Source organism: Strix aluco, chromosome 12, assembly GCF_031877795.1.
Source record: "Strix aluco isolate bStrAlu1 chromosome 12, bStrAlu1.hap1, whole genome shotgun sequence".
Lineage (NCBI taxonomy): Eukaryota > Metazoa > Chordata > Aves > Strigiformes > Strigidae > Strix > Strix aluco.
Window position 1 is genome coordinate 8,295,870 of NC_133942.1, and position 24,919 is coordinate 8,320,788.

At 43.6% G+C, this 24,919-nt stretch overlaps 1 protein-coding gene across 5 annotated transcripts in view; it reads left to right on the top strand.

The window, feature by feature from the left end:
• LOC141929006 (C2 calcium-dependent domain-containing protein 4C-like) overlaps positions 1–17,827 on the top strand; it is a 34,279-nt gene extending 16,452 nt beyond the window's left edge. For 2 of the 5 annotated variants that reach the window (XM_074838039.1, XM_074838040.1), the window contains 2 exons: positions 3,863–3,980; positions 16,387–17,827. In XM_074838039.1, coding sequence (XP_074694140.1) covers positions 3,967–3,980; positions 16,387–17,743 — 1,371 coding nt within the window. In that variant the 5' untranslated portion in view covers positions 3,863–3,966 and the 3' untranslated portion in view covers positions 17,744–17,827. Of the gene's footprint in view, positions 1–3,862; positions 3,981–8,920; positions 9,037–16,041; positions 16,104–16,386 lie in introns of those variants that run through there. The other 3 variants (XM_074838038.1, XM_074838041.1, XM_074838037.1) reach the window with 3 other exon arrangements.
• The last annotated feature ends 7,092 nt before the right edge of the window (positions 17,828–24,919 follow it).

Consider the following 24,919-nt stretch of genomic DNA (forward strand, 5'->3'; position numbering starts at 1 on the left):
AATTCATTAAATGTCTACTTTTCACTGACAAAACTTAACGTAAAACATTTTGCTTACCTATGATCTTAAATTTTCTTCTGAGTTTGTTACATGCCCTGATATCCTGCAGAAGAATTAAAGCATCTGACAAAAAAAAAAATTCTCTCCTCTCCTTCACTCTGAATTCGCAAAAATTGAAATCAACAGCTGTTCCAGAGCCAAAAAGAAATAAAAGCATATAGCAGGTGGTACCATGTATGTATGTCTAATTGCAATCTAACAATCTGCTCGCTAGTTACCAAACAGTGAGGAATTTCATCATGATTCAGGCAAAGAAGGGAGAGCAAAGAGAATGGGAAAACAAGAGAAGTTTGGGCCCAGGAAATTAGAGGAGAAATTAGAGGAGAAATTTAGAGAGAAGAGTAATGAGTCTATCTAGGAGCAGTGAGTGATGATAGCCTCTCTTTTCTGAAATGTTCTCCTCTTGACTAGTCACTCTTTAGAGAAACTGGCTATAGAAGCCAAGAATACTGGTGAAATGATGGCATTTCTGGTATAGGGCTCGCTGTAAGTAAACCTCATGGACTTTCTGTCTGGTGACACACAGCTCGTGGTTCAGAGACTCATGCAGTGGTATGTGTGCTTCTGGGGCTCCTTCCACATACAGGGCATCTCTACATCTCTGCTCACACCTACCCTCTGAAGGATCAGTGATGTGAACATAACTTTTCATTTGCAAAGTCCTGATGACAATTCATTTCAACTGTTTCCCCACAGCTTTCTCCAGCCTCTGTCCAGAAAATATAATTTATTTGGGTTCCTGTTGACGACTAAAATCAAAGTATTCTGCCTCTCCCCTCTAATACAAAGAAAACTTTTACTTGAAACAGTGTGTTGGGAGGATTTGGATGAGGGCAAAGAAACTTTGCTCCTTTAAGACAAGGGAAAAAGAACTGCCCTCCTTAAGGTCTGAAGTAAAAGAAACCAGAAGAAATTCAGAACTGCAAAATGCATGGTCTTGTAGTTAAGAGCAAGAACAAAACCCTCTGCACCAAGATGGGAGTTATTTGAGGGGAGTGCCTTAGGCATAACAGAGAATTGTGAGATTACCATGAGCTGTCCTGAAAAAGACATGTATTGGGAGTTCTCTTTCCCTCAGATACAAGGAATATTCCCGCTTTTATACAAAGCACTAGTAAAATCACCTATCACAGGGAAGGATAAGACTATTGTCTTCTATAAGAGGTGACTGAAAGACCATGACGTTTATCTGCAGAAAGGCGGAAATAACGGTCCTCTGTAAAGCATCAAAAGGTGAACACTGGTGAGAAGGAAGAAGGGAAAGAATTGTGTGAGGTTTAGGAAAACATTGATGTAAGGACAGATGAGCCTGGACTGGCTGTGAATAAATTTAGCCTGGAAGGATCACTGCAGTGATTGGGATCTAGGACTACTTTCCTTTGGGAGAAGTAGAGCTGAAACCTGACTTCCTTTCATGACGCAGCAGGATAAGATGATGATGTGGAATCAGATAATGCAATGTTTGCAATAGAGAGGGATCATGCTCAGAGACTGAGGTGGCCTCTTCCAGCCCTGCATTCCTTGTCCAAAAATGGCATAATCTGCAGACTGGCCTTGTATAAATAATCTGGGCTTCAGAGAGAAACTCCAATACCAACAGTAGTTGCCGGTAACAGGAGAGGGATCTCTAGATCAGCCATACACAGCCAAAGCCTTATCTTGACTTGGCTGCTGCTTCTGCTTCAAACATCTGCAAGAATGGGTTTAGAAAATGGATTTGATACATTAAGACAAGCTGGATTTGGAGATGGCAGAAATCTGATGGGCGCGTGACTTCTAAGAGAGGAGGAAAATGGAATTCTGGAGTAAAGTGTAATCTACAGCAGGACAAAAGATAAAAGATGAAATAAACTGGAATGAGGCAATGCTATCTACTAAATGTTTTAATAAGATTTTATGAGATGTAATGTTCCCAGTCTGCTAGATTAGCTTTTTTTGGCCAGTAGTCTATGGTATTTCAGTTGCATAGAAATGGGAGTGAGAAGAACTATGATAAATGGATTTATATTCTGACTAGCATCAGTATAGAGAAATAAAAGGGTGGCATGGGAATTGTGCTCTACAAAAGGATTGGTGTTGAAAAAAAATCTAGTAAAAATCAGAGAGACATGAAATCTGCTTTGGGAGCTCTGAAGAAGGAAATTGCTACTGTTCTTGACATTACAGGTTTTAAGTGACATTCAAAAGAAACATAAAATAAATGAACAAGAACATACCAGCAATTCACTCATAAAAAAACATTCTTAAAACACTATTTTTTTTGTGTGGCGCTCCAGTGCCCCAGTGAAAGAGATGTTCAGGATGGATAGGAACATTAGTGTTAGAAACTCTGGAGTTACAACTGCTAAGTTTGGTCAAAGCTAGCAGTGCCTATATTTGGCATGTGATTCTCTTCTCACTTGTGCAGTGAAAGTCTGAAGTCAGCAGAATTACACAGAGGTAAAGCCAGCATGACCGAGGGGAGGGAGCACCAGCCCATTCCCAGCTGCTCTGTCTCCAGGGTCTGATGGTGATTTATTTTAATGCTGAGCTTTTCACTGACCCCTCTAAAGGTGTAATTTATTTGCCTTTCCTGTGATCAAATCAATCTTCCCATCCACCGATAGCAATCCTCAGTTAATTCTTTCTTTTAATGCTATCTTACCATATAGATAAATCATAAGGGGTTTCTATGCCTGGAGGACATGAAGTGGTGCTAACTTAAAATGATTTATTAAATGCTTTTCCAGAGTCTTGCTGTGCAGCACACTGAAGACACTTTTCAAAAAATATTTAAAATCAAAGCATTCAGTATAAGAGCACAAGCCCAGGAGGGCTCTTTTCCCTTTTTTGACACTATTTTCAGTGGGTGAAATGTGCTCCTGCATAGTCCAAGTAAGATTGTGTACTACTGAAACTATCACTGTAACTGTAGTAATAGCTTCCTGATACCAGTGCAAACTTTAAAAAGAAAAAAAAAATAAATCTACAAACCTGTAATTCATTTGGCAAATTTCCTTTAGAAAATTGCCTCAAGCCCAGGGTCACTAGAGTTCTCTACAACTTCCAAGGGTCTTTGTTTCAGATCTAACAGAAAGCAGAAAAGATTTAAATTATATTCTTGGAGGAGGGCAAATTGCTGACAGGTGAAGCAGACTAGTTGCTAATGACTTTCAGCCTGCCTGAAACAGCTGATCTTTGAATGGACAGTGGGGGGGTTTAAGTATTTGGGGGCTGAAGCTCCTCTGGCCCAACCGCCAGGTTAGCTGCTGTTGAATGCTATCACTTCATTGCTTTAGGAAAGTTGCTGAGCAGTAAATTATTGAGTATAATATTTTAATTACTTAAGATCAGTTGTAATTCCCAACTTCAGCTGATCCCATTAAAGAGCAAATAAGAGCAAACAGCACCTGGAGTGAGGGTGTGCTGCTATGTAGCTCAATACTAGGAATATCAGAAGCAGGAGTACTATGCTTATTAGTGCCTGTGTCATTTGCTGGCCTTCCGTTTGCTGATGAGTTCTGCTTAATTAAAAGCAGCAGGAACAAGTTGATGGCTTTCTGATCCTGGCCTTACTGTCTGAGGACTGCTGATGAGGCAGACAGTGCTCTGGCACAGTAATGAAAAGCAATGTCTGTCCTGGAGGCCAGGGATGGGATTTTCTCTGTGAAACAACAGCTTTCAGGTGCTTTTAGCCCCAGAGACACTTGGGAGGGGCTGGCCCCTGCCCTCCCTGCATTTACAGGATTGATTATCTACATATAAATGGATGAGGGATAGAACAAGACTGCTTCCCAGGAAGCTTCTTTTATCATTTATTCAGGTGGGAAGAAAACACAGAACCTGCTGGATCACCTGGCTGCTTTCACACTCAGCTCTGAGGATGGTGTTGCTGATCGTGAAGGAAGAGCTGTGCTTCCCACAACTATGGCCTGGAAAAGGTATTCCCTGATATTACTTCCTTCTTCTCAATGACCTGTCCATGCAGCTCCTTATAAGATTGGTGCTAGAAGAAGCATTTTCCAGAGTTTTCATTGTGTTTCTTATGTTACCTGAGACAAAGTAAGTGGCAAAATATATTTGTAAGTGCTAGAAAACAGACAAAAGCATCTTTTCTTTTACATGCATGGGTAGCAAAAAACCCTCAAGTGTCCCAAAAGCTGAAGTGTTAGGTTCTGCCATGCTCTCGAGTAGCGCAAAGTCTCAAGTGAAACATGTGCTGTAATGAAATTGCAGCCTGTTTTCTCTTAAGTGTTTGGGGTGGAGGAGGCTCCCACCACGCAAGCACCATGTGTTCCACACTGCCTGCTCCAGGGGGAGGCTGCTGGCCCTGGGGGATGAGGGAGGGAGAGAGGCTGAGGCTAGATTCAAACTAAAAGCTCACCTAATGTAATGAAAGGAGATAACTAAACAATAGCAGGTTTAGTTTTGTCCTCCCCACTTAAGCAAAGCTCCTCACAATGTAACAGTTTTTACAAAGTGCCAGAGAGTCTGTTATGGCCACGTGATCCTACTTCTACTTTTCCCAGTGCAAATATGTGTGTGACAGCAATAACTTCAAATCGTTTTTCTTTATACAATAATAGCTGGCCATATATTTAAACTTTTTGTGTTTGGGAGCACTAGTTAAAGTGTTTATTTTCTCATGCCTATGGATTCCCTGACTTGGAAGCAATTTTGTCAAAGAAAATCGTTGCCTTTCTCACACTCTTCCTGCTTGCTGCTGTGAGCCAGTGTTGTTCTCCAAGCGCTTTTAACCCAGTTTGCTACACTTCTCTGGTTGTAAACCATTAATGGTAAGTATTTAATGGTGGGGGGTGGGGGTGATCCACAGAATCTCCCAAAACTGCTTCTTTATCCCAGGGTATAATTACAGTATCCTGTGACTTTTCTTCTGATTTTCTTTTAAATGAAATTTCAGACAATCAATTTCCTCCTGATAACAGAACTGTCATTGTCTGTTTTCATCCTCTCTCCCTCTGCTCCTCAAGACCAAAACCAGCACCCTCACAAAATTCTGAGCCTTTTTCCAAAGTTGCCTGAAGTCTACAGGGCTCTTTAGCTTGGCTCCTAGAATCAGATTCTTCTTACTGGTATCAGTTTCATTAATTTTTTTTTTCCCCGCCACTGATATTCCAAAGGACTTTTGTTTTCCCAATACTCTTTGGGCATAGGGAGCTCTGAGATAAGGGAGGTAATCTGTATGAAGCTTTGCGGGGTCAGGGCCATAGCAGGTCCTGTTTTTAAAATGGAAAGTAAAAATGTGGAACAATTTATTTCAGAAAATACTTCTGCAGAAACGCAACAATTTTGTGGACAGAAAGCCACAGACTAGCTGCTGAAATGCTGGGTCCTTCTCAAATGAAATTTTAGAAAGAACCGTCCTTCTGTACCCAGAAATGCTGAGGACAGTCTAAGGATGAAGAGTCTAGCTTTGAGCTTTGCCTCAAATGTTGTATTTTAGTGTACCACAAGCAACATCTGTTTCTTAATTAGGTGCTCCTGATTAGTGATACTCCTCTGAAATGTATTCCACTTAAAGATGTAGCTCTCATGATTACATGTCCTACCCATCAAGATATTGAGGCCAATCCCATCAGTGTGCCACCTTCACATAGAAGAAATGTTCATCTAAAGTCTACTACTCAGAGGATAGTCTTTCATTATTTGTAAATTTTCTTTTTAATGTTTAATCTGCAAGGACTAGGTGAAGCTTCCTGGACTGGCTGGCTGTCTTAACTTGCTGCAAAGAAGGAATATTTCCAAGTCAAATATTAAGTGAGATAAAGTGTAGGTGAAAGCTGGTATGAACCACTAGGGATTCACTGTGTATGATCCAGAGAGGAGGAAGTCAGCAGGAGACTGCTGTTCTTACGTGCTCCACACACCCCTGCACTCAATAGGATCCCTCTACCTGGCAGCTCCTGCAGCAGAATTCCTGCCTAGCCCTGGAGAGTTGCTCCCTCCCACCTCCCCTTGCAGTGTCTGCCCAGGAATGGGGCTGGGGCCAAGGGAGGAACACCTGGAGAGCCTCCACATATGACTCCTTGGAGCTGTGTTATGCTCATGGGCTCTCACAGCCCATGGCAGTAGGACAGAGTGTGGCCTGCAGGCAACTACATCAGGGCCAGACTTAGAAGCTTTCTTCCATCAGTGACACCTTGGTCTTTGTAGCTCATGGCACTTCACTACAGGGAAGTGATGTCTGCCAACACACCTGTTTTTAAAGTGTTAAACATCTGAATCAAGATCTAGCATGTTTTGACAAGGTGAAATATCCTTTTTGAAATGTCCTTGGCTTGCTGCCTTGTTCATTCTCATGAGCCTTGTTTGTACTAGCAGGTTGCTGCTTCAACACAGCAACGTCATCTGGTGTATTTAAGCTTCATACGTACTGTTCCTGCGGGACACACTGCAACCAGCTAGGAAGCCCCAAGAACATGTATTTCAGGTGCATTAGAGCACTAATCCTTCCTCTCTTTTCAGTTTGTTTCTGATGTGTGCTCTCTGGGGAAGGACTCTCTTGCATGTGTGTCTGGGAGGGAAAGGTTATTAAGAACTACTTGTTTAATAAAACCTGGCAGTAAGTGTTTTGCAGTGTATAGATCAGCCCCCCCATACTTCTGAAAATCAAAATCACCTTGTTGCAATTTCTGCATGACTATCAGAGCATGGTATGGCACAGTTGTAGAGGACACTCTCAATATTGCTATTTGTGCAAGTCATGGGCCATGGCATACGGTGTCTAACTTGACAGTTTTAGCCTTGTGTCTTGAATGAAGATGACACGCAGATAAATCCAAGGAGTTATTCTTCCAAAGTGACATTGTAATGCCTGGTTAAAGTGGTAGTAGTAGTTAATTATCCATTTGCTGACTCTGAATATTTTTTTGAGGAATAAAACAATGCATAAAATGACCAAAAAAAGGGCACATAGATCCATAGCTTTTCTCAAACCTGACGTTTTGAGATGGATGTAAATGTATTTTATCAACGGTTGAAATATGTTCCTTCTGTGGACAGGCATAGTGCCAGGACTGTGTACTAGGGAACTAAATCCATTTTCTTCTTTCTCTCTCTCTCTTTCTCTTTAACCTTGATAGAAGTGACCCTTACTGCATTTGAGATTTTTAGAAACTTGTTTGCTTTACAAAGCCTCATTTTTATTTGCAAGTAAAAATTATGTTTAATATTTCGTATTTAAATTTACTTAGAGCACAAAGAGGATACAGAGAATAGCTTTTCTCAGTATGTGTGTTATTCACCTTATAGGTGTCAATATAACCATTATATGGAACAAATTCATTTAGGATTCATGAGAATTCCCATGAAATTAGACTATGTTAAGCATGTGATCAAAGTGCAGAAAATGTTCTTCTATCAAGGCTACCAGAACAGAGATAGTTGCATGAAGTGTTTTGGTATTTATGCTTTTGTTTCTAACCAGGGATCTAAAATGAACAATTCTTTGTAGATGAGAGGTGGCTAAGGACTTTGGGCTTGTCTATTTTGGAGAAAAGAAGGCTGAGGGGAGACCTCATTGCTCTCTACAGCTTCTTGAGGAGGGGAAGTGGAGAGGGAGGTGCTGAGCTCTTCTCCCTGGTATCCAGTGACAGGAGGTGGGGGAATGGTTCAAAGCTGTGTCAGGAGAGTTTAGACTGGACATTAGGAAGCATTTCTTCACCAAGAGGGTAGTCAAACACTGCAACGGGCTTCCTAGAGAGGTGGTCGATGCCCCAGGCCTGTCAGTGTTTATAAGAGGCATTTGGACAAGGGCCTTAATAACATGCTTTAACTTTTGGTTAGCCCTGAAGCAGTCAGGCAGTTGGACTTAGGTGATCACTGTAGGTCCCTTCCAACTGAAATACTCTATTCTATAAAGTTGCACTGCCTGGTTTTATTTTTATTTTTACCCTGAGGAAAATATAAGCTATAATTCTTAAATTTCATCAACTGGGGTATATCCTGCTACAAGCCACAGCACGGTAACTCTACAAAGCCATGAGATAGATGGTGGTCGTTACTGCTGTAACACAGCACACCCCTGTGAAAAGAGCTGATCAGTTTGGGGGACTTTTTTTCAGGAAATCCTTAGAAGCATTAACTGGCCTAGTGGAGAGAAGTCTGCCCTGCAATCAGGCTAGATATATGTATGAGGGAACAAACAACCCAAAGTTGAACTCAATGCAAGACAAGGAATCCAGGTCTCAGGAAAGAAAGCTCTTATATCACATTTAGAGACGTTGATCACCTCACAGTCACTTGAATCTGCAACATGCCAATGGGGTGGCCTACAGTATGAGCTCTCTCACCCATGTCAGATTTCTGTTTCTAGAAATCATGAAACGTTCACATCTTGCAGACCTAGCCTGGTGGGTGAAAGCCCAGAATGTCTGCCCAAATAAAAGCTCAACCTTCCACAACAGAAGAGTGACCTGAACACATTGGTCTGGGGGCAGTTCTGGGTCTGGTTTCACCATATCCCAGAATTCTTGAAAGAAACCCAGAGCCTGCAATATAGAGCTGCAAATCCTGGGAAACTTGATGGGAATTTTTAGGTTTTCATCATGTTCAGCCCTATAGAACTTATGTGAAACATCGACTAACAAGGCAGTTCATACACCAGTCCCTTGGATATGTGTTTCTTTTATGCTGCAAGGTTTGCTCCCACCCACACATGCTGTTCAGAAGAGTTGGATTTTGGGAGAAATCACTAGGCTTTCTTCCATTTTCAAGATGAGACATATCTACCCTTCAGGGAGAGTGTTTTAAAGTCCTTTTCACAAATATATTTGCTTGATGTCAAATCATCATCTTTTTCTTCTCCAGTTCTGCATTGACAGAATACACCAAAGGGTCATTTAAAAAGCGGTGAAGACTCTGTTCATCAAATCAGTTGTACCCTAAATCCTACTAGACAGAACAGAAAAAAGCATTTCATGCTTGCTTTCAGGGCTGCCAGCGCATGGCAGCGTTGCCTCAACACTGCTTTTTAAGGTAAGCTGCCACACCCTAAACCACTCCAACAGTGTGACTTACTTGTGCTTACTAGTTCTAGCTACTGATGTTAAACTGTCACTGCTAGAAGAAGAACCATAGCATACCCCAGATTGCTCTATCTCTCCTGACATTGTTGTCTTCTCACTGTTCAGGCTTTGATGTTCTAAGGTCTGACAGCCTGAATGCATGGCTAACCTGCACACCTCTGCTACTGCCATGGCTTCAAGAATGTAGATTAAGGGCACTTGCAGAGTAATCTATGGAATGTAAATTTTTGTTTAGAGGAAGTTCAATTTCCATTCTTTGTGTCTGCACCTGCATAACCTGGCAGTGATCTTATGACTGGTCTGTCAGAGTGAGTGTATGACCATAGCAACAAAACTTTGAAATTATCTTCCTGATCAGACATTCTTTAACCATACTGATAATTCACTGGAGGAAGATTACTCTCCTGTGACCCTTCAGAACGGTGGCCTCACAGATACAGGGACGCCAGCAGCCTCCTTTTGAGTCCCTCAGTCCTTTTGAAGTTTAAGATTTAATCACAGAAAGTCACTGACGGGGCAGCAATTTGCCAAGCCTTGACTGAGAGTCACGCATTCCTCTTCCAAGTTGGAGCAGTGCAACAGAGCTCAAAGTCCCCCTTTTTTTCAGAAGTAAGCAGAACAAGCAGAGTCATTCCGCCCATATTGCTTTCAATTAAATAACCCTCCTCTCTTCTATTTTCTTCCTTTCTCAAGCCACTTCCAGCTTTCTTTAGGATCCTTTCATCAGCTTACCTAAACTGCTCAGGCTAATCAGGTGTCTGTTAGACCCTCTGATGGTGCTAGGAAATCCACTCTGTTCTGCTGTTGAATTTTATCCTGGTTATCTGTGTGAAGAAGCTTGCTTTTCCAGGTAATTGGCTGAACTGAGCAGTGGAGCTTGTTTCACTTCAAGCATGGGAAACATAGATAATGAATTACCTGTTGTGTCATATATTTCATGATCCTGATAGCCTTTAGAATATTCTTCCAGTTCCATTCTTTCCTGCAGTGTTACAAGTCTACTTGATGAAGTTATTGGCAGTCTTGAGTTCTTTATATGCCGCTGTTGTGAAAGATGCATCTGGTTTTCCATTAATATCTAAAGTCATCTTTGTATGTAGCAGCTCTCTAGTCCATTGTACTGCTTATCAGTACCATGTTGGCCACAGCATTATAACTACAGCTGAACAGTGAGCAGACAAAAATCCTATCAGTCCAATTAGAAATGCTGTCACTAAAACAACAGAAAATTGTAACATTACAAATAAGAGACTTGAACAACAAATACTATATAATTCTGCAGATCCTAAGATAGTTGCATCATTATATTCTAGCAAAAAAAAAGTTGAGGCTTTTTCTCAGCAATACTGATATACCTCAAGCTGAGTTTGTTTCTTACTGGCATTTTATGAGACTATTCAACGTTTCCAGCTCTCACCAGGCACATTTCATAAAGATTTTTCCCATGATACATCACTTTTTACTTTCACTGGACAAAGACAAGCCTGATAACTTGCTATATTGCATAAGAAAATTTTTCCAGTTCATTGAATATTTGGCATTAAATTTTAATTTGTTCCTGAGTAAAGTCCATGAAGCTGCTATATATGTATAATGCTTTCTATGACGTGTGTTCTCTGTAACCCCCAAACCTTCTATTTCTTCGTGTTTTACCTGGATTCAGGTGTCATAACTCATCTGACTATTGTAAGAGGTACAAAACTGACCCACAGAAGAGAATATATGTATCCAGAATCTGCTTATCCTGTTGGTTTGAATTTGTACTGACTTTGTAGATAGGGAATACTGAAAAACCTATTCACCCTCAAAAGGTGAAAAAAACCCCATTCCCCACATTTTGTTGACTGTAGGCACTTAAATCAGTGATGTTCATTTCAGTCAAAACTTTCAAATCTTTTCCAAGGGGAAGGGCAATGATGAGCAGAATTAATCTTATTATCCAATGAAGTCACCTTCAGGTATTCAATCAATCCAGTCAAAGCCAGTGATCTGCTTTTCTTTGTGACCAGCTTCTTTTTTTATAGTAGAACTTGCTCTATGCCAGAAATGCTTCTCGTTAGTGATGGTTATAGAAATTAAACTTCCACAATAAAATAGTATATTGTTTTTTATGCTTCACAAGTAGAATAAAATCTAGACAAAACATTTCTGATGTTTAGAATTACTAACCATTGATAAGTGAAGTAGGTGTATTTGGGGGAGGCGTTAGTGTTTTTTATCGTTCAAGGTAAAATTAGTACTAAACAATCTCTCATGCACTAGCAGCAATGTAATCAAGCAAGCTGATTGGGTAGGAAATAAGGAATGAGGCTAATAAGAAATTTATATTATTTATTGGTGAATGTTTATAGATGAACTCTTATTTGTGTGTGAGGGAATGGAATAAAATGTTTCCCATACAATGCCATTTAAGCTTTAAAGGAGATCAGCAGTTTCAGAAAGGATGTTAGTCATTACTGGTAGGTTGCTTGAACACAGAAAATGCAAGAAAGACTTAATTCCCCTTTTCATTAGAGCTATTATCTCTTTTCTCCCAGCTTTATACATATTCATGTCTGCTTAGAGGGCTCCTTTACACAACCAAGCATGGGAATTGCTGTTAGTGAAAGTTAGACTCTACTTCATGTTAGAATACGTGACAGAGAAAACGGACTGGAGCAGCTCATCTACTCCTGGGCACCAAACTGTTGCAGGGGAAAATATTTCTTTAACTGATTAAAATGCTAGATCGGCTTTTCCATAAATAGCATCTGAATCTTATTGGCCTTGGACACCACACTTTATCTGAAGTATGTTTCATGCTGGAAGCTGCGCTTTGCATTATGGGGTCTTAAAACCAGGAGAGCATGCAAGGAGAAGAAATTTAAAAAGCATGCAGGAAAACAAATTTAACATCATACAGACAAAACAATGAAAATGTGTTTTCAGATTTGAAATAGACACACTGCCTAGAATTTCCATTGTAAACACGGAAGTGCATTTAAAGCCAAATTGGTTAGATCCCTGTATAGTCCTATACTGCACACAGATACTATTTTTGATGACTTCAGTGGCAGTGGAATTAGGGACAGCATAACCTTCTCAGATTTTGCATGGCAAATGTCAGCTTCTCATTACAGGACCATTGTAATACGTTAGAACGAATGAATTCTTTAGTTCATACCTTTAGATTTTTACAGTTCATACCGCTGTGACATAAGGCACTTGAGATATTTTGCACAAAGTCCCAAAGTGCCTGAAGGGCCCTGCCACTCCTGTGCTCTTGCTGCCAAGCAGCACTCAGGCATCTGTTCTTTCAGTTGTTCATTTAAAGGAGCATGGATACTCCTCATAAAGCTATGCAGAAATTTGCCTTTACTGATGAGGTAAAATATAAGCTACTATGTGATAGAAAATAAGAGAAGAAAGATGAAAGTTTTCAGATTAGATTTGCTGAACCTCTGTGACTACTTTGCATTACTATGCAAGTGATGCAGAATGACTTGATTTAGGCCAGAAGTGGTGAGCAAACTGCTAACAGGTATCTTTGACCTTTGTCAAAAAACCAGGAATGAATCAATGTGCTATACATTTGCTCATGATACCAATCTCTAATGAAAAAAAATAATAATCTAAGTGCCACTTGATTGGCTGAGACTTTTTTCAAGAAACTACAGCTGAATTACTGCTGCTTTCTTTAGGAAAATAAAACTGAACAGGGTTATTTATCCTCACAGAAGCCTGTGGAAATTTTGCATGTTTTAGGTAGTATAATACAGTAAGCCATTTCTGTTGCTTTAAGAATGGCAAGCTGTTAAGTGCTGTCTCATCCATGCCTGTCTTCCACACCTCCCCCTTTCACAGCAGGGCCAGAAGTTTTTCTTTTTAATCTTCCCACTCATCTTGGCTGGACGCGGAGGGCTCCACCTCCCCTGGTGCACATCATCCACAGGCTGTCAGCTCCTAAAAACCTCCTGCCTCCACCCACTGTAAACCACTGACCTGAGGGGAAGGTTTCCTCTTGCACGCCCAGGCCCTTGAACCAGTCGGTGCCATTGATGAAGACCTAGAAAACAGTTTTGAATTTGTCGGATTATTCCAGGTAGAAACGGCTTTTACCATAACAGCTGCACTGGGCAGGCCTTGCAGTTGTACAGGGTAATGATGTTCTCCTCCCTTTACAGAAATACCCTGTGGTAGTTCGTGTGTCTGTGTGCACAACACCCCCATGCTCAGGAGCTTGTAGAACTACCACTTTTTTACATCAATAATCAGGACATTGCTATCGTTTGCAGGAGAATGAAATAATTTCTCAACTAAACACTGAATTAAAAACTTAAATCAGCTCAGCTGAACAAGCAGGGAAAGCTTTTGCATCTAGGGATCTGGCAGGCCGAGGTCTCAAACACGTTTCAGCCGACAGCGATCCGTTCACCTGCACCAGCCCCTTCCGCCCCGCAGTGCCCGCCTCCCCGCAGGGCCGCGGCCGGCAGGTGGGGCCCGGGGCCCGCCGAGGGGCCCGGACCCTGCCCCGGGCCCGACAGGCCTCGGCTCGGCCCCGGGCCCAGCCATAGCCTCGGCTCGGCCCCCACGGCCGGCGCGGAGGGGGCACGGTCGGACATTTCCTGAGCCGGGTCGTTATGCCGAGTGCATTCAAAACGGCGGTAGAGAAATAAAATCAGTGCAACGCGTGAAGAAAAAATACAGACTTCGTCCCGTGTTGCTCGGGTAGGAGCGTTGCTTTTGTCCTAGCTTTTCCAGCCCCTGGCCAGATCCCAGGGTTTCACCTGTTACTGGTACAGGAGTTGTAATAAAGCCTTGCCACAAATTATATCCCTTCCGGTTTAAAAGTGGCTTTTTGCAGACACATTTTTTATAGCAACAGGAAGCCTTGTTGGCAGTGTATTTCAATTATGCTCTGAAGCTAATCAAGGAAAGAGAAACCATTTTGAACACAGGAAGCTAAACAGCTAATCATACGTTTGAGTGCCTATTTCCACGGGGGATGTGCAAGTACTTAAGTGTTCCTGAACTCCCAGCACATCAGCAATCTGTTAAATGGCTATAAAGTGCAGGCTTTATTGGGAAGGGGAAGGGGAGGATCCATACCACCCAGTGTGAGGCACCTGCTCTCTCTTCGCAGTTACCAGAAGGAGAGAAGCAACCGAGATTGGGAGAGTCTGAATCACCCTCTGGAAAAACCCTAGCGCCTTTCACTAACCGTAGAGGAGGCCTAAAGAGACTAAATGGACATCAAGTACCTAAAACAGGGTAGCTACTTTATTTCACCACTGCCAGATGCTTGCTGTGGACTCAGTATACCTGAGACTAATTGCCATGATTGCTCTAGCTGAACTACTTCTGTGAACTGTTACTGGAGGTAATAAGGTTCCCACTAAAACCTCAATTTCCTTAATTTTTCTCCATTTTTAGAGTCAAATCTTTCTTTGGTATTAAGCAATGGAACGAAGCTCACGTGCTCTTTGGAAGCTACACAGTATGTAATGTATGATGTATAGTACTGTATTGCCTGGTGTGAAGGGATAACAGCTATGTGGCGCACATTCTGCTTCCCAAAGGAGGGCGTCCCAGTGTCTCCAATAGCTCCTCACTTTGCTGCTGAAAGGTCTCATTAGCTGGGGGAAGCACAAACCCTCGCTGGAAGCCTCTAAGTTAGATCCAAGATTATTTGAACCACGTGCGCAGCAAATAAATCCATTTAAGTAAACTGCAAGAGCACTGACAACCAAAATGTTGGTGGGACATTTGGGGTGTCCCGAATGTCTTTACAAAGCACAGCAGAAAGAACTTTCTCTGATTTGAATCGCTAGAGGATTATTATGAAAGTGAAGCTTAACTGGTGTAAAACAAGCAGGATAGAGGCAAGGCTCAGACCCAGAACTTGTGTGTTCCCAGCTAAATCTTTCAGCAGGTTCAAAATGTTCCCTGCCCCTGTAACCCACTTGTTTTCTCTGAGCACATCTTGTCTCTTCCAAGCACCCAGTAAACATGGACTTTAGCTCTTCAGTGCAAAACGGAAGGACAGAAATTATTTGTCTACTATCGCGGCATACTGCTTCAGCCGAGTATTTAGCCAACCTGTTTGGCAGGCCCTCCTGGCTTTCCAGTTAAGATTCCTGTTTGTAGAATAGCGAGTTTGCAGAGGTCCGTTCAAGTTCTGCTGCATTGCAGAACTGGGGTGACAAAGTTCGTGGATCCCACCTGGCTCTGTGCAGCGCCTGCTCCGCGCCGCGCACGTCTGTGCTTCTGACACACTGCAGTGCAAGGTGACTTGCCGGAATCACCTCGTCTTTCTCTTCGCCGCGTCTGCGTTCGGTTCTGGGGTTGATCAGTATCAATGATAGATGGGGCTTTGGGTCAGGGCTGGGTTGTCTCCCGTTCTTTGTGGATAATGGGGGGGGGGGGGCGCACATATTCAGATGCAGAATAGCAGCGCAGTTCTTCTCAAATGAGCTTGAAAAACCGCAATCCCCACTTCTACAGCTCTAATGCTGGAAACCTGCCAGGATCTCGAGAAGAAAACCAGCACCGAGACAATTCAGCTTTTGTCCCGGGGTTGTTAGTTAATCTCGGGACGCCTCTGTAAATAAATACTAATCAAAAGGAACTGGCAGCCGGGGAAGGACGGGGGGCTGCTTGCTGCCCGGGTGGCTCCGGCCACCCCTGCGAGCGCAGCCCCGTCCCGCCGCAGGGCGCAGCCGCTGCTCCGCGGGGACGTCGGGCGTTCCTCAAACAGCGCTTTCCCGTGGAAGGCTCCTTTGGCAAGGTCCCTCCCCGCTGCTCCGCGTACCGCCGGCCCGGCAGCCCCCTCCCTCCCTCCGTGCCTGCCCCTGTCCGCCGGCCCGGCAGCCACCCCCCCCGCCCCTCCCTCCGCCGGCGGCGCGGGTGGGAGGCGCCCGGCGCCGCTAGAAAAGGGGCGGCCCGGCCGGGGGTGGGTTGCAGCCGCTGAGGGTGCCGAGGCTGGTGTGCGGCGAGCGAGGGCTGCTGGAGAGAACTAAGTGGCTTGTACTTGACAAGGTACGTTCTGTGCTAAGGGAGGAATACGGTGGGCGTTATCAGAGAGGGACGTTTTCCCCCGGTAGTGACTCGATGCCGTTTTATCTCTTTAGTGGTTTAGTTCTGTTCTTGGGGCGAAATCCATTTGACTTCGCTAGAGACAGTGTGTTGGGCAGGGGTTGTTTTGAACCTGCGGATTGACTGGGCTTGTGCCAGTCCCACCTTGAATAGCATCCTCCGTGCCTTGCTTGGCTGTAGTGTGGCCAAGAAAGATGTTCATGTGCTTCTGCATCTCTGTCTGCAGGTGGATTTCTACTTCAAGCTTTTCCCCTTTGAGGACTTCCAGCCCAGCTACAGTGATGTGGTTCTTGGAAAAGATCAGAGCATCACATGAAAATGGAAACCTCCCTAGCTCCTCCTTCCTGGGACTGCCACCTGGCCAAAATGTGCCTGAAAAAGCCCGACTGGGGGCTGCTGCTTTTCCTAACGTGCTCACCCCGGACAGAATCCCTGAATTCTGCATTCCCCCCAGGCTGACCAGCTCTGGCTCTGTTAAGGGCACTGGCTTCCACCAGGACCACAGTTCAGAGGATGCAGACCTTAATTCTTCAGACTACAGCCCCAGCTCTTCTTTGCCCCATCTCATTCAGGTGGAAAGTGCTGAAGAGATCCCAGCCCTGGAGGAAGAAAGCACCAACTCGGACCCACAGTCCCAAGCAGCGCTCTCCTTGCCTCACTTTCCCAGAGCCCCCACTTCCTATGGCTTCTGCACGCTACTGGAGAGTCCCCACACCAGGAGAAAGGAGTCCATCTTCCACAGTGACCCACGTGGTGCTCTGCCCAGCCTGATGCTGTCTCGATCCAGAGCTAACACATTCAGTGGCAAAGGGAGTGTGTCTAATCCCATTGCTATCAGCTTTGCTTCTGTGAGGCTGCCTCCCAAGCATCTCTCTCTGCACAGGCAAGGTGCCTGTGACAGCGATACTGCCTCCTCCAGTGATTCCTCTCCTTTCAGTTCTCCGCTTCTCAACAGGTCACCTCCCAGATCCTGCTCCCTGATCAAAACACAAAGTCAGGAGGGATTGCTCTGCCGAGCGCTGAAAGCCAAGAACAAATCCAGTGTGGCCAGGAACAATTCTCTCTCTACAGAGGAGAGCAGCTCCACTGATAACAGCCCCAGTGCCATCAGGCGGGCCTCAGAGGGGCTGCTTGCCACACGCAGCTTCAGCATGTCCTGTTCTCCCATCTTCCCCCTGGACCTGACCCGCAGCCGGGAGAGACTCGTGGGAGAGAGCACTGTGGTAATGGACAAGGGAGGCATGTTGAGGCTATCGGCTGAATACTGCTTAGAGAATAAAAGGCTGCGGATCCGCCTGATCAGTGCAGAGGGTTTATATGATGACTCTGTAGAGCCCAAAAGCATAAACTGTTGTATCACCTTCTCCCTGGTGCCAGGGAAAACACAGAAGCAGAGAAGCACTGTTATAAAGAGAAGCAGAAATCCCATCTTCAATGAGGACTTCTTTTTTGATGGCATTGCAGAAGAGGAGCTTTACAGCCTCTCTGTAAGGATGAAAGCAGTGAATAAAGGGTGCAGTATGAAACGGGGCTACACCTTAGGAGAACGGGAATTGTCTTTAATGAGTATGTTGTCAGTGTAATGCTGTGTAAACATTCTAACAGACTAATTTTGTCTTCTGAAAGTTTTCTACTAAATAAAGTTTTGGGTTGATGTTTTTTAAGAATACTTCAAAGCACTGTGTTGCTTGGTATCACTCTCATGCTGCTGTGCCTTATTTTGCTGCTTAACACTTCAAACTCTGCGAGGTATTTGCTGTTAAATTAAAAGGTGGCTGTAGAGCAGAGCTGCCTGTGGAGTAGGAGTGGGGAGGACAGAAGGGCTAGTTTGCCTTTGGGAAAAAGGATCAGGCAGTCACCAAGTCAAAGCTGTTCTTGTTTATAGCTTTCAGGGTGTGGAATGGTGGGTTTTCACTGGCTCTGGTCCCTAAGCAGGTACACAGCACATGCACGCACTAGGCACTGAACTCTGTTGCAGCTCCCCGGTACTACATCAGTTAGACCATTTTGACAGCACTCATATTTACAGAAATGAATGTTTTGATGTGCCCTGTGGTTGGGGGGGTGGGGTGGGGGGAGAGATAGATACAGTTTGGAAATCAGTCCTTCTTTTACAGGGGCGTGGAGGATTTGGACTCCCAAAGCAGGTGTAAGTTTGTGTCAAGGATAAGAAGATCAGCTTCTGAGCAGCAGCTAAAAGCTGCTGCAGGCAGGGCTCTCTTTCTCTCCGCAGACCTGTACTATCAACAAACAGGGAGGTGGCTCCTGCCTGGAGTCATTATGGAGCAGGTGATTGCTGTAGCACAGTTAGCATCTTCGTTTATCTTTCCTTTCCATGGTTGATTGCGCAGCTGTCAGGATGAAGTTGCCACATAATTGTGTTTTGGTCAGGAATGTACTGTGGGAGCTATAACCCTTGGCAATTCAGCTATCAAATCCTTTCTGAAAATGAAGCAGATGGGATAAGATATAAATACGGCAATGGCAAAGGATAGGTTGGGATCTCTGGGTTGAATTCCTGCTTCAGCTAATGACTTGCTGCATACATTGTTTAAGTCATTGTGATAAAACTAGGATAATTTTTCTCTGTCCTGTGCCAGCAAATGGTGAGTGGCAGAGGCACCTGGCTTTAACACCAGGAGAAACACAAAAGTGCAGAGCTCCTGCTGAGATGGGCTGAAGGCTAGGTAAAACACATAAACTCGTAGAAACTGTGTGAGAGGAGGCAGAAACTCTGTCTTGAAAATCCAGGCCTGTTGCTGCCTCCCTTGATTAAGTTGCAGGCTTCATTACATGAAGGTAGATAAGCCTTAATGGAGGAGCAATCCACACAGGCGTGGGGCACAGAAAAGGAAGGTTTTCTTCTGTGTTCCCCGTGAGGCTGTAGAAACAGGGCCTTGCTTGTGCCAAATTTACAGCTTAAAAGCCCTTTCAAAAAGATTTTTAGCAGATCCTCCCCCTGCCCTATTCTGGCAAGAGTATAGCTGCCTGAAAATCATGGGACTATTCATGGGAGGTTCTGGTATTGCTTGGCCACTGAATCATTTGATTCTGCTTCAGGCTTAAGTACCCCAGGGAGGATTTTTTTTCCTTCTGATAGCAGAAAAAGCACAAAGGATGTTAACTGTGACCATGAGTGCTCAGAAATGCCCACTGCTAATCCTTGATCCAGCTCACGTGAGATGCTTCTAAAAACAGAATCCTTGTACAAAGGACAAGTTGCACCAGAGAATGGCTGGGTATATTCCCAGACACTGATTAAAATCAAATGGAACAATAATCCTAAAGGAAGTATAATTCCCTAAAGGGAATAATAATGCTAAAGGAAAGAATTAAATGTATTCACACACTGTGCAGCTGGAGGTGATGCACTGATGCTTGTATCCTTGAACCTGGGCAAACTGACTACAAGGGAAAACCTAAAGGAAGTGGGGAGAAGTGAAATCAAAAAAATGTGACTTCAAGGAAGAATCAATAATGCTGTAAAAAGTTAAGCCTATTAAATTGGTTATTGCATGGGGTCTCCCGAAGGAAGGCAGAGGCTCCCTCTTCAGGCTCAACACACATCCACCATCACATTTTTAGTTATTGGGACTTAAGGTCTCTTCACAGGTATACCCACATGGAGAAAGAGGCTGAGTTAATACAGAAGAGAACCGTTACATGTGTCAGAGGATCAGGTGCAGTCACACAACAGTGGGTGTCTATCTGCCCTGTGATATGCACCGTGACAGTGCTGTACTGCAGGGACACAGAATGACAGAACGGTTGAGGTGGGAAGGGGCCTCTGGAGATTGTATTGCCTGATTCCTGCTGAGAGCAGGGTCAGGTCCAGCTGGTTGCCCAGGACTGTGTCCAGCTGGGTTTAGAGTGTCTCTGAGGTCAGAGATGCAACAGTCTGCTTTGGAACCCTACTCCAGTTTTTTACCACCCTAACAGTAAAAAAGTTTTTCTTTCTGCAGATGTGGAATTTCCTGTATTTCAGTTTGCACTCATTGCCACTTGTACTGTCACTGGATACCCCTGAGAAGAGCCTGGCTCCATCCTCTTCACTCCCTTTCATCAGGTATTCATAGACATCAATGAGATCTTCTCTGAGCCTTCCCTTCTGCAGGCTAATGGGCATAGTGTAGGTACTGGCATAAAAAAGAAGTGCTTGTAAAGTCTCAGCCTTCATCAGTCAGGAAAGGAGTTGTCCCTGGAGAAAGTCATCCCTTCCTGTCATAGGAAAATAAGTTTCCAGTTGGGCTCATCTAGTCAGGTATTGCATCTTTGGTTGCTTGATAGAAAAATTGAGCTGTTTTTAAGGGTCTTTAAACAATGACTTATTTCTGAGAAAGCCTCCTCACAGAAGTTTGATGATAGGCCTGTGTACTAGAGGGTGACTTGCTCCTCAAGCAACAGAAAACTTTCAGAGCTGATTCAAAGGCAGTTTAAGCCTGGGAAGGATAGCTGGACTTTGCCTATGTTTCTCTGGTAAATAATATAACTTCAGGATTATATTGATAATTTTCTTCTTTAATGTAAGAACTTTGGATTAAGTACCTATTCAGCTACATTAGTTAGACTCAAGACTAAGCATGACTGTAACACTAGATGGAAAACATCTAGTTTTGGTGCCCCCCCCATTTTAGTGTGTCTTTTTACATTTGGGGTATTTGAATCCTTTTGAGCTTTGGGGTGTTGATTATCAGGGTGTTGTTCTTATTAGCAATGCAAAGCCATAATACAATTTGAACATTTCAATTTGCTTGAGTATTAGAGAGCATAGGACTTGCTTTGCTGTGCTGTTAGAGGTCAGCTAAGCTGTAAGTGATGAACTCCTACAATGCTGCCTATGCTGCAGCTGCTTTCCGAAAGCGTCAGCCTTATTGGGGTTATTACGTAAAACACCTGCATAAGCAAACAAGAAGGCAACTGGATACCTCAGCTTGGAAAAACTCATGATGCCTCAATGCTTATATGAGAGTCCACAGCAAGAAGAAAATCCACCTCCTGGCATTAGCAAACAGCTACTCAGAGTTAAGAAATACCCTCTTCAGATTTTTTCCGAACTTCTAAAATACCATGAAAATATGGTAGCATAGATGACTCTCAAGCAAAACTTCTGTTTCGGGCTAGTCTGATCAGCTGTGTTCAATGGTGCTCACTGGTTGACAGATCACCTCTTAATTTCATTAAACCCCCCCCCCCCGACAATTGTTTGAGGAAAAGAAGGTCTTTCTGCCAAGATCCTGGACTCAAGTATTGCTAAGCAAATATTATTTGTTTTAGCTACACTGGAAGTACTACTTGTGCTGGCCTTTTCAAACCCAGTTGTTTTAAGCATGCATCTTTGATTCTGGACAAATGTTACTGTAAAGCCAGTCTTATATTTTTCTTTCCAGAAATCCACACAGGTTATACTCAAATACAGTTTGTGGTGCAATGTACTGAAGTACCGTAGAGTAAAATGCAGTTCCTATAACTGTGTTGATATTCAGGCAAAGTTCAGGAATAATACAAAGGAAAGCAAATATTTATGACCTAAAAAGCCTAACAGGACAAACTTGTAGACTGAGGATTAGGCAGCACAGTGTCTGCAGTATCAAATTCCATTTATTGCACCACTTGTTCTAAGCTGCTCCCATTTCTCAGACTGGCTCTGGAGAGGCACTGCTGAAAACAGCACTGACGCCACCTCCAAGTGCCTCCTCTGAGGGGGCTCTGAGGGGGCTGGTACTTCTCTTCCTGCAGCTTGTTTTTTCAGTCAGCTATAGTGACTGTGGTGAATGACATATGATGGGGCCTAATGGGCAAAAATTCTTCTAGTTTTTAGTCTGACTATTAATTGCTGTGGGTAACTTTTAGTTTCCTCAGAGAACTGAGGAAAGAATGGCTAGATGAATGTGAAAAGCCTGTCTTTGGGTTGCCAAGCTACTTCCTCGAGGCTGGGGAAGTTGTCCTGGAGAAATCTGTGTAAATCGGATTGCTCAGCAATCTGCAATCCTGTGGAGAGGTCTGTACACCACTGGGGAGGGTATGCCATAGGCCGTGTGCTCGCAGGGCTGTCCCCATGCTCTCCAACGACTGCTGCCTGCTTCAGAGATGGGCAGTTGTCCTGCATCTACGTTAGAGATCTTCTAGCTTGCATAGGTGGCTGAGTTGTTGGGCATGATATTTGGCCAAGGTAGGAAAGGTAATGAGTCACACCTATTGACAGCTTTTTGCAGCAGGATGTTTGATTACAACAAACAGTAACCTTATGCTCACAAAATGAATGGTGTAATTAGATGCTATCCATTTCCATTGCTACGTACTCTGAACAAAAAAAAATGCATGCAAGATTAATCTGCATATTTAAATGAGATGGCATTTCAATACAGACTTAATACTGATGACTGTCACAGAAATGTACTCTAATATCATTATTAATAATGTCTTAGAAGAAAAGAATAAAATTGTGCTGAACAATCTGTCCTCGTAGCAGAAGTAAAATGAAGTTTAATGTTGCAGAGCGTTGGTGAACTAACGTACTTTGCATCAAGGTGATTGATATAAAACACAGGTGGCAGGAGGGGCCAGAGCTGCAGGTGCCCAAAACCTGACCTCAGCCTGGTCAGTGCACAGCGTCATGCTGCCTGCAGAGTGGGGAAAAGGGGCTACATTCTTCTTTGTGTATCGTCCTGTTGTGCCTCCACCAGGACTGCTAAGCATGTCATGTGTTTTATGCTGCTGATTCTTTTCATTTAGGGGATCCTTATGAGAGGAAAAGAGCTTGCAGTAGTTTTTTGTTCCTGTCAGGAACAAAAATGGCTACAGCCCAGGTTGCTGGTGGTATATGGCAATTGGGGTGAGGTATCAGGAACTGAGCACAGTCCCAGAGATGAGAGGAAAGGTCCAACAAACAAGAGTGAAAAGAATTAACAGCCTCTTTTGCCTAGATACCACCCCAGGTGACAAGACAACTCTGTATTACTGCTTTTTTTATTCCTTCTGCTATTACTTTTCTATTTCTGGCTATAAATGTTCTAATGCTGCAAAATTAGCTATCTTGAGTGGTACAGTGAGAACCTGACCTTGTCAAGCATTGCATGTACTAGGCAGGAAAGTACTGAACAAGATTTTCCAGCTTGCTTCCTTTCTGTTAAATCTTAATGGTTTTTCTACTTGTATTTCTCAGTCTCTTCAGTGCAGAATCAGGAAGCATTTGAAGGAGCACAAGGTGAGAGGGAAAGCTGTCTGAAAAACCTTAGAGTTGCTTCTTTTTAGTGAGAGGGCCAGCCAAAGTTCTGAGTGTTCATTACATTGCTATGTTGCAGAGGCACGTAAAGGAAACAAGTCACAGCCCATCTGTTTAAACTGTTGATGTGAAGTAGAGAAGGTCACACAAGTTTATTTTTCCAATGCTTGCATCCCTACACGCTGTGGATTTCACACGGCTATGTCTCACCATGTTCCTCAGTTACCTGTAAGGAAGAGCTCTTCTCTGACTTGACATAATAGGTGAGAAAGACATTGAAAAAAGCACTCAGGTAAGAGGCTTATATTAAAGGTGCTCATTTTCACATGTGCAGATGCAAAGCATGAGATGAGGTAGCTTAGAATGGCACTGCATGAATTCTCATGATCATTTCTATCATCCCTTTATGAAAGCGCAGAGTTACAGAAGCTGAAAACATTTAACTTCCATCTTTGCTCTGTTTTTGGTATTTTGGTTGGATTTTTTAATTTTTTTTTTTTTTTTGTCAAACGTTCCTGTGCTATTAGCTGTTTCTAGTGAGCCATAAACCTGAACTTACAATACCAATAAATATAATAGCAGTAACAGATGCTGACTTGAAATGCCACAGCCAACTTCAGTTTGTCTGAGGTTTCTCTGATTTCACCAGATTATTTAATTTATGTAATTGTGATTCTAGAAGATACCCGGGGTGTAACCATGTGTTACTTGACCCCTTCTGGCAGCCCAGTGCCTATAGCAGAGCTGTACCTGCCAGAATTGCTTTCTGCTGAGATCCCAACCATTAAATTTTGCAGGAGTTGGGCACTGGGCACAGCTGGCTTTTGCAGTGCTGGATGCCAGAGCTACAGCAGAGCTGGAGGCCCCAGCACTGCTCCTGCGTGTACTTAAACAGCATGACAAAGCTTTGGTGTTAAAGACAAGCCCAGCACGACATGCTTCCCACCCTGTAGGGACTGCTGTGCTGAAGCTGACACTATTCCCTGGAGTTGGGGGGGGGGCAAGCGGGCAGGGATCACCTAGTAAAGCCTGTTAAAGGCAAATAGCTCATGCTGAGTAAGCAATGTCACCAATGATGAAAAAGTGACTGTGGTAAATGCTGACTTTCTCACCCTAATTAGCTACTGTCAAAGCTGATTCAAGCAAGTGATTCAGCTGTGCAGTCTTGGATCAGTTGGTCTGTGGGAGAAGGAGGAGAGTCAAGCCTCCACAGATGATTTTTAATGGATAAGAAAAGTTGTCTCAAATTATAGGTGAGGCTTTTCAGAGATGTGATGTAAGCTTGGGTAGCCCAGCTCTGTACTTGATGTTCACTGCCTTGAAACAGCTAAACAGATTTTGAGTTCATCTTTTGCGGAGAGAGGGGCAGGGAGAGATCTGAACAGGCAGAAAGCACAAACTAGTAATGTGCGCGGTGATACACCCTGCCCCTCAGTGGGCTGTAGCCTCAAATCCATGGTGATAATACTTGGTCAGTGTCAAATAGTCTCTTGGCTTATTGCTGTGTGTAAGGAGAGTTGCTTTTGTGTGAGTAGCT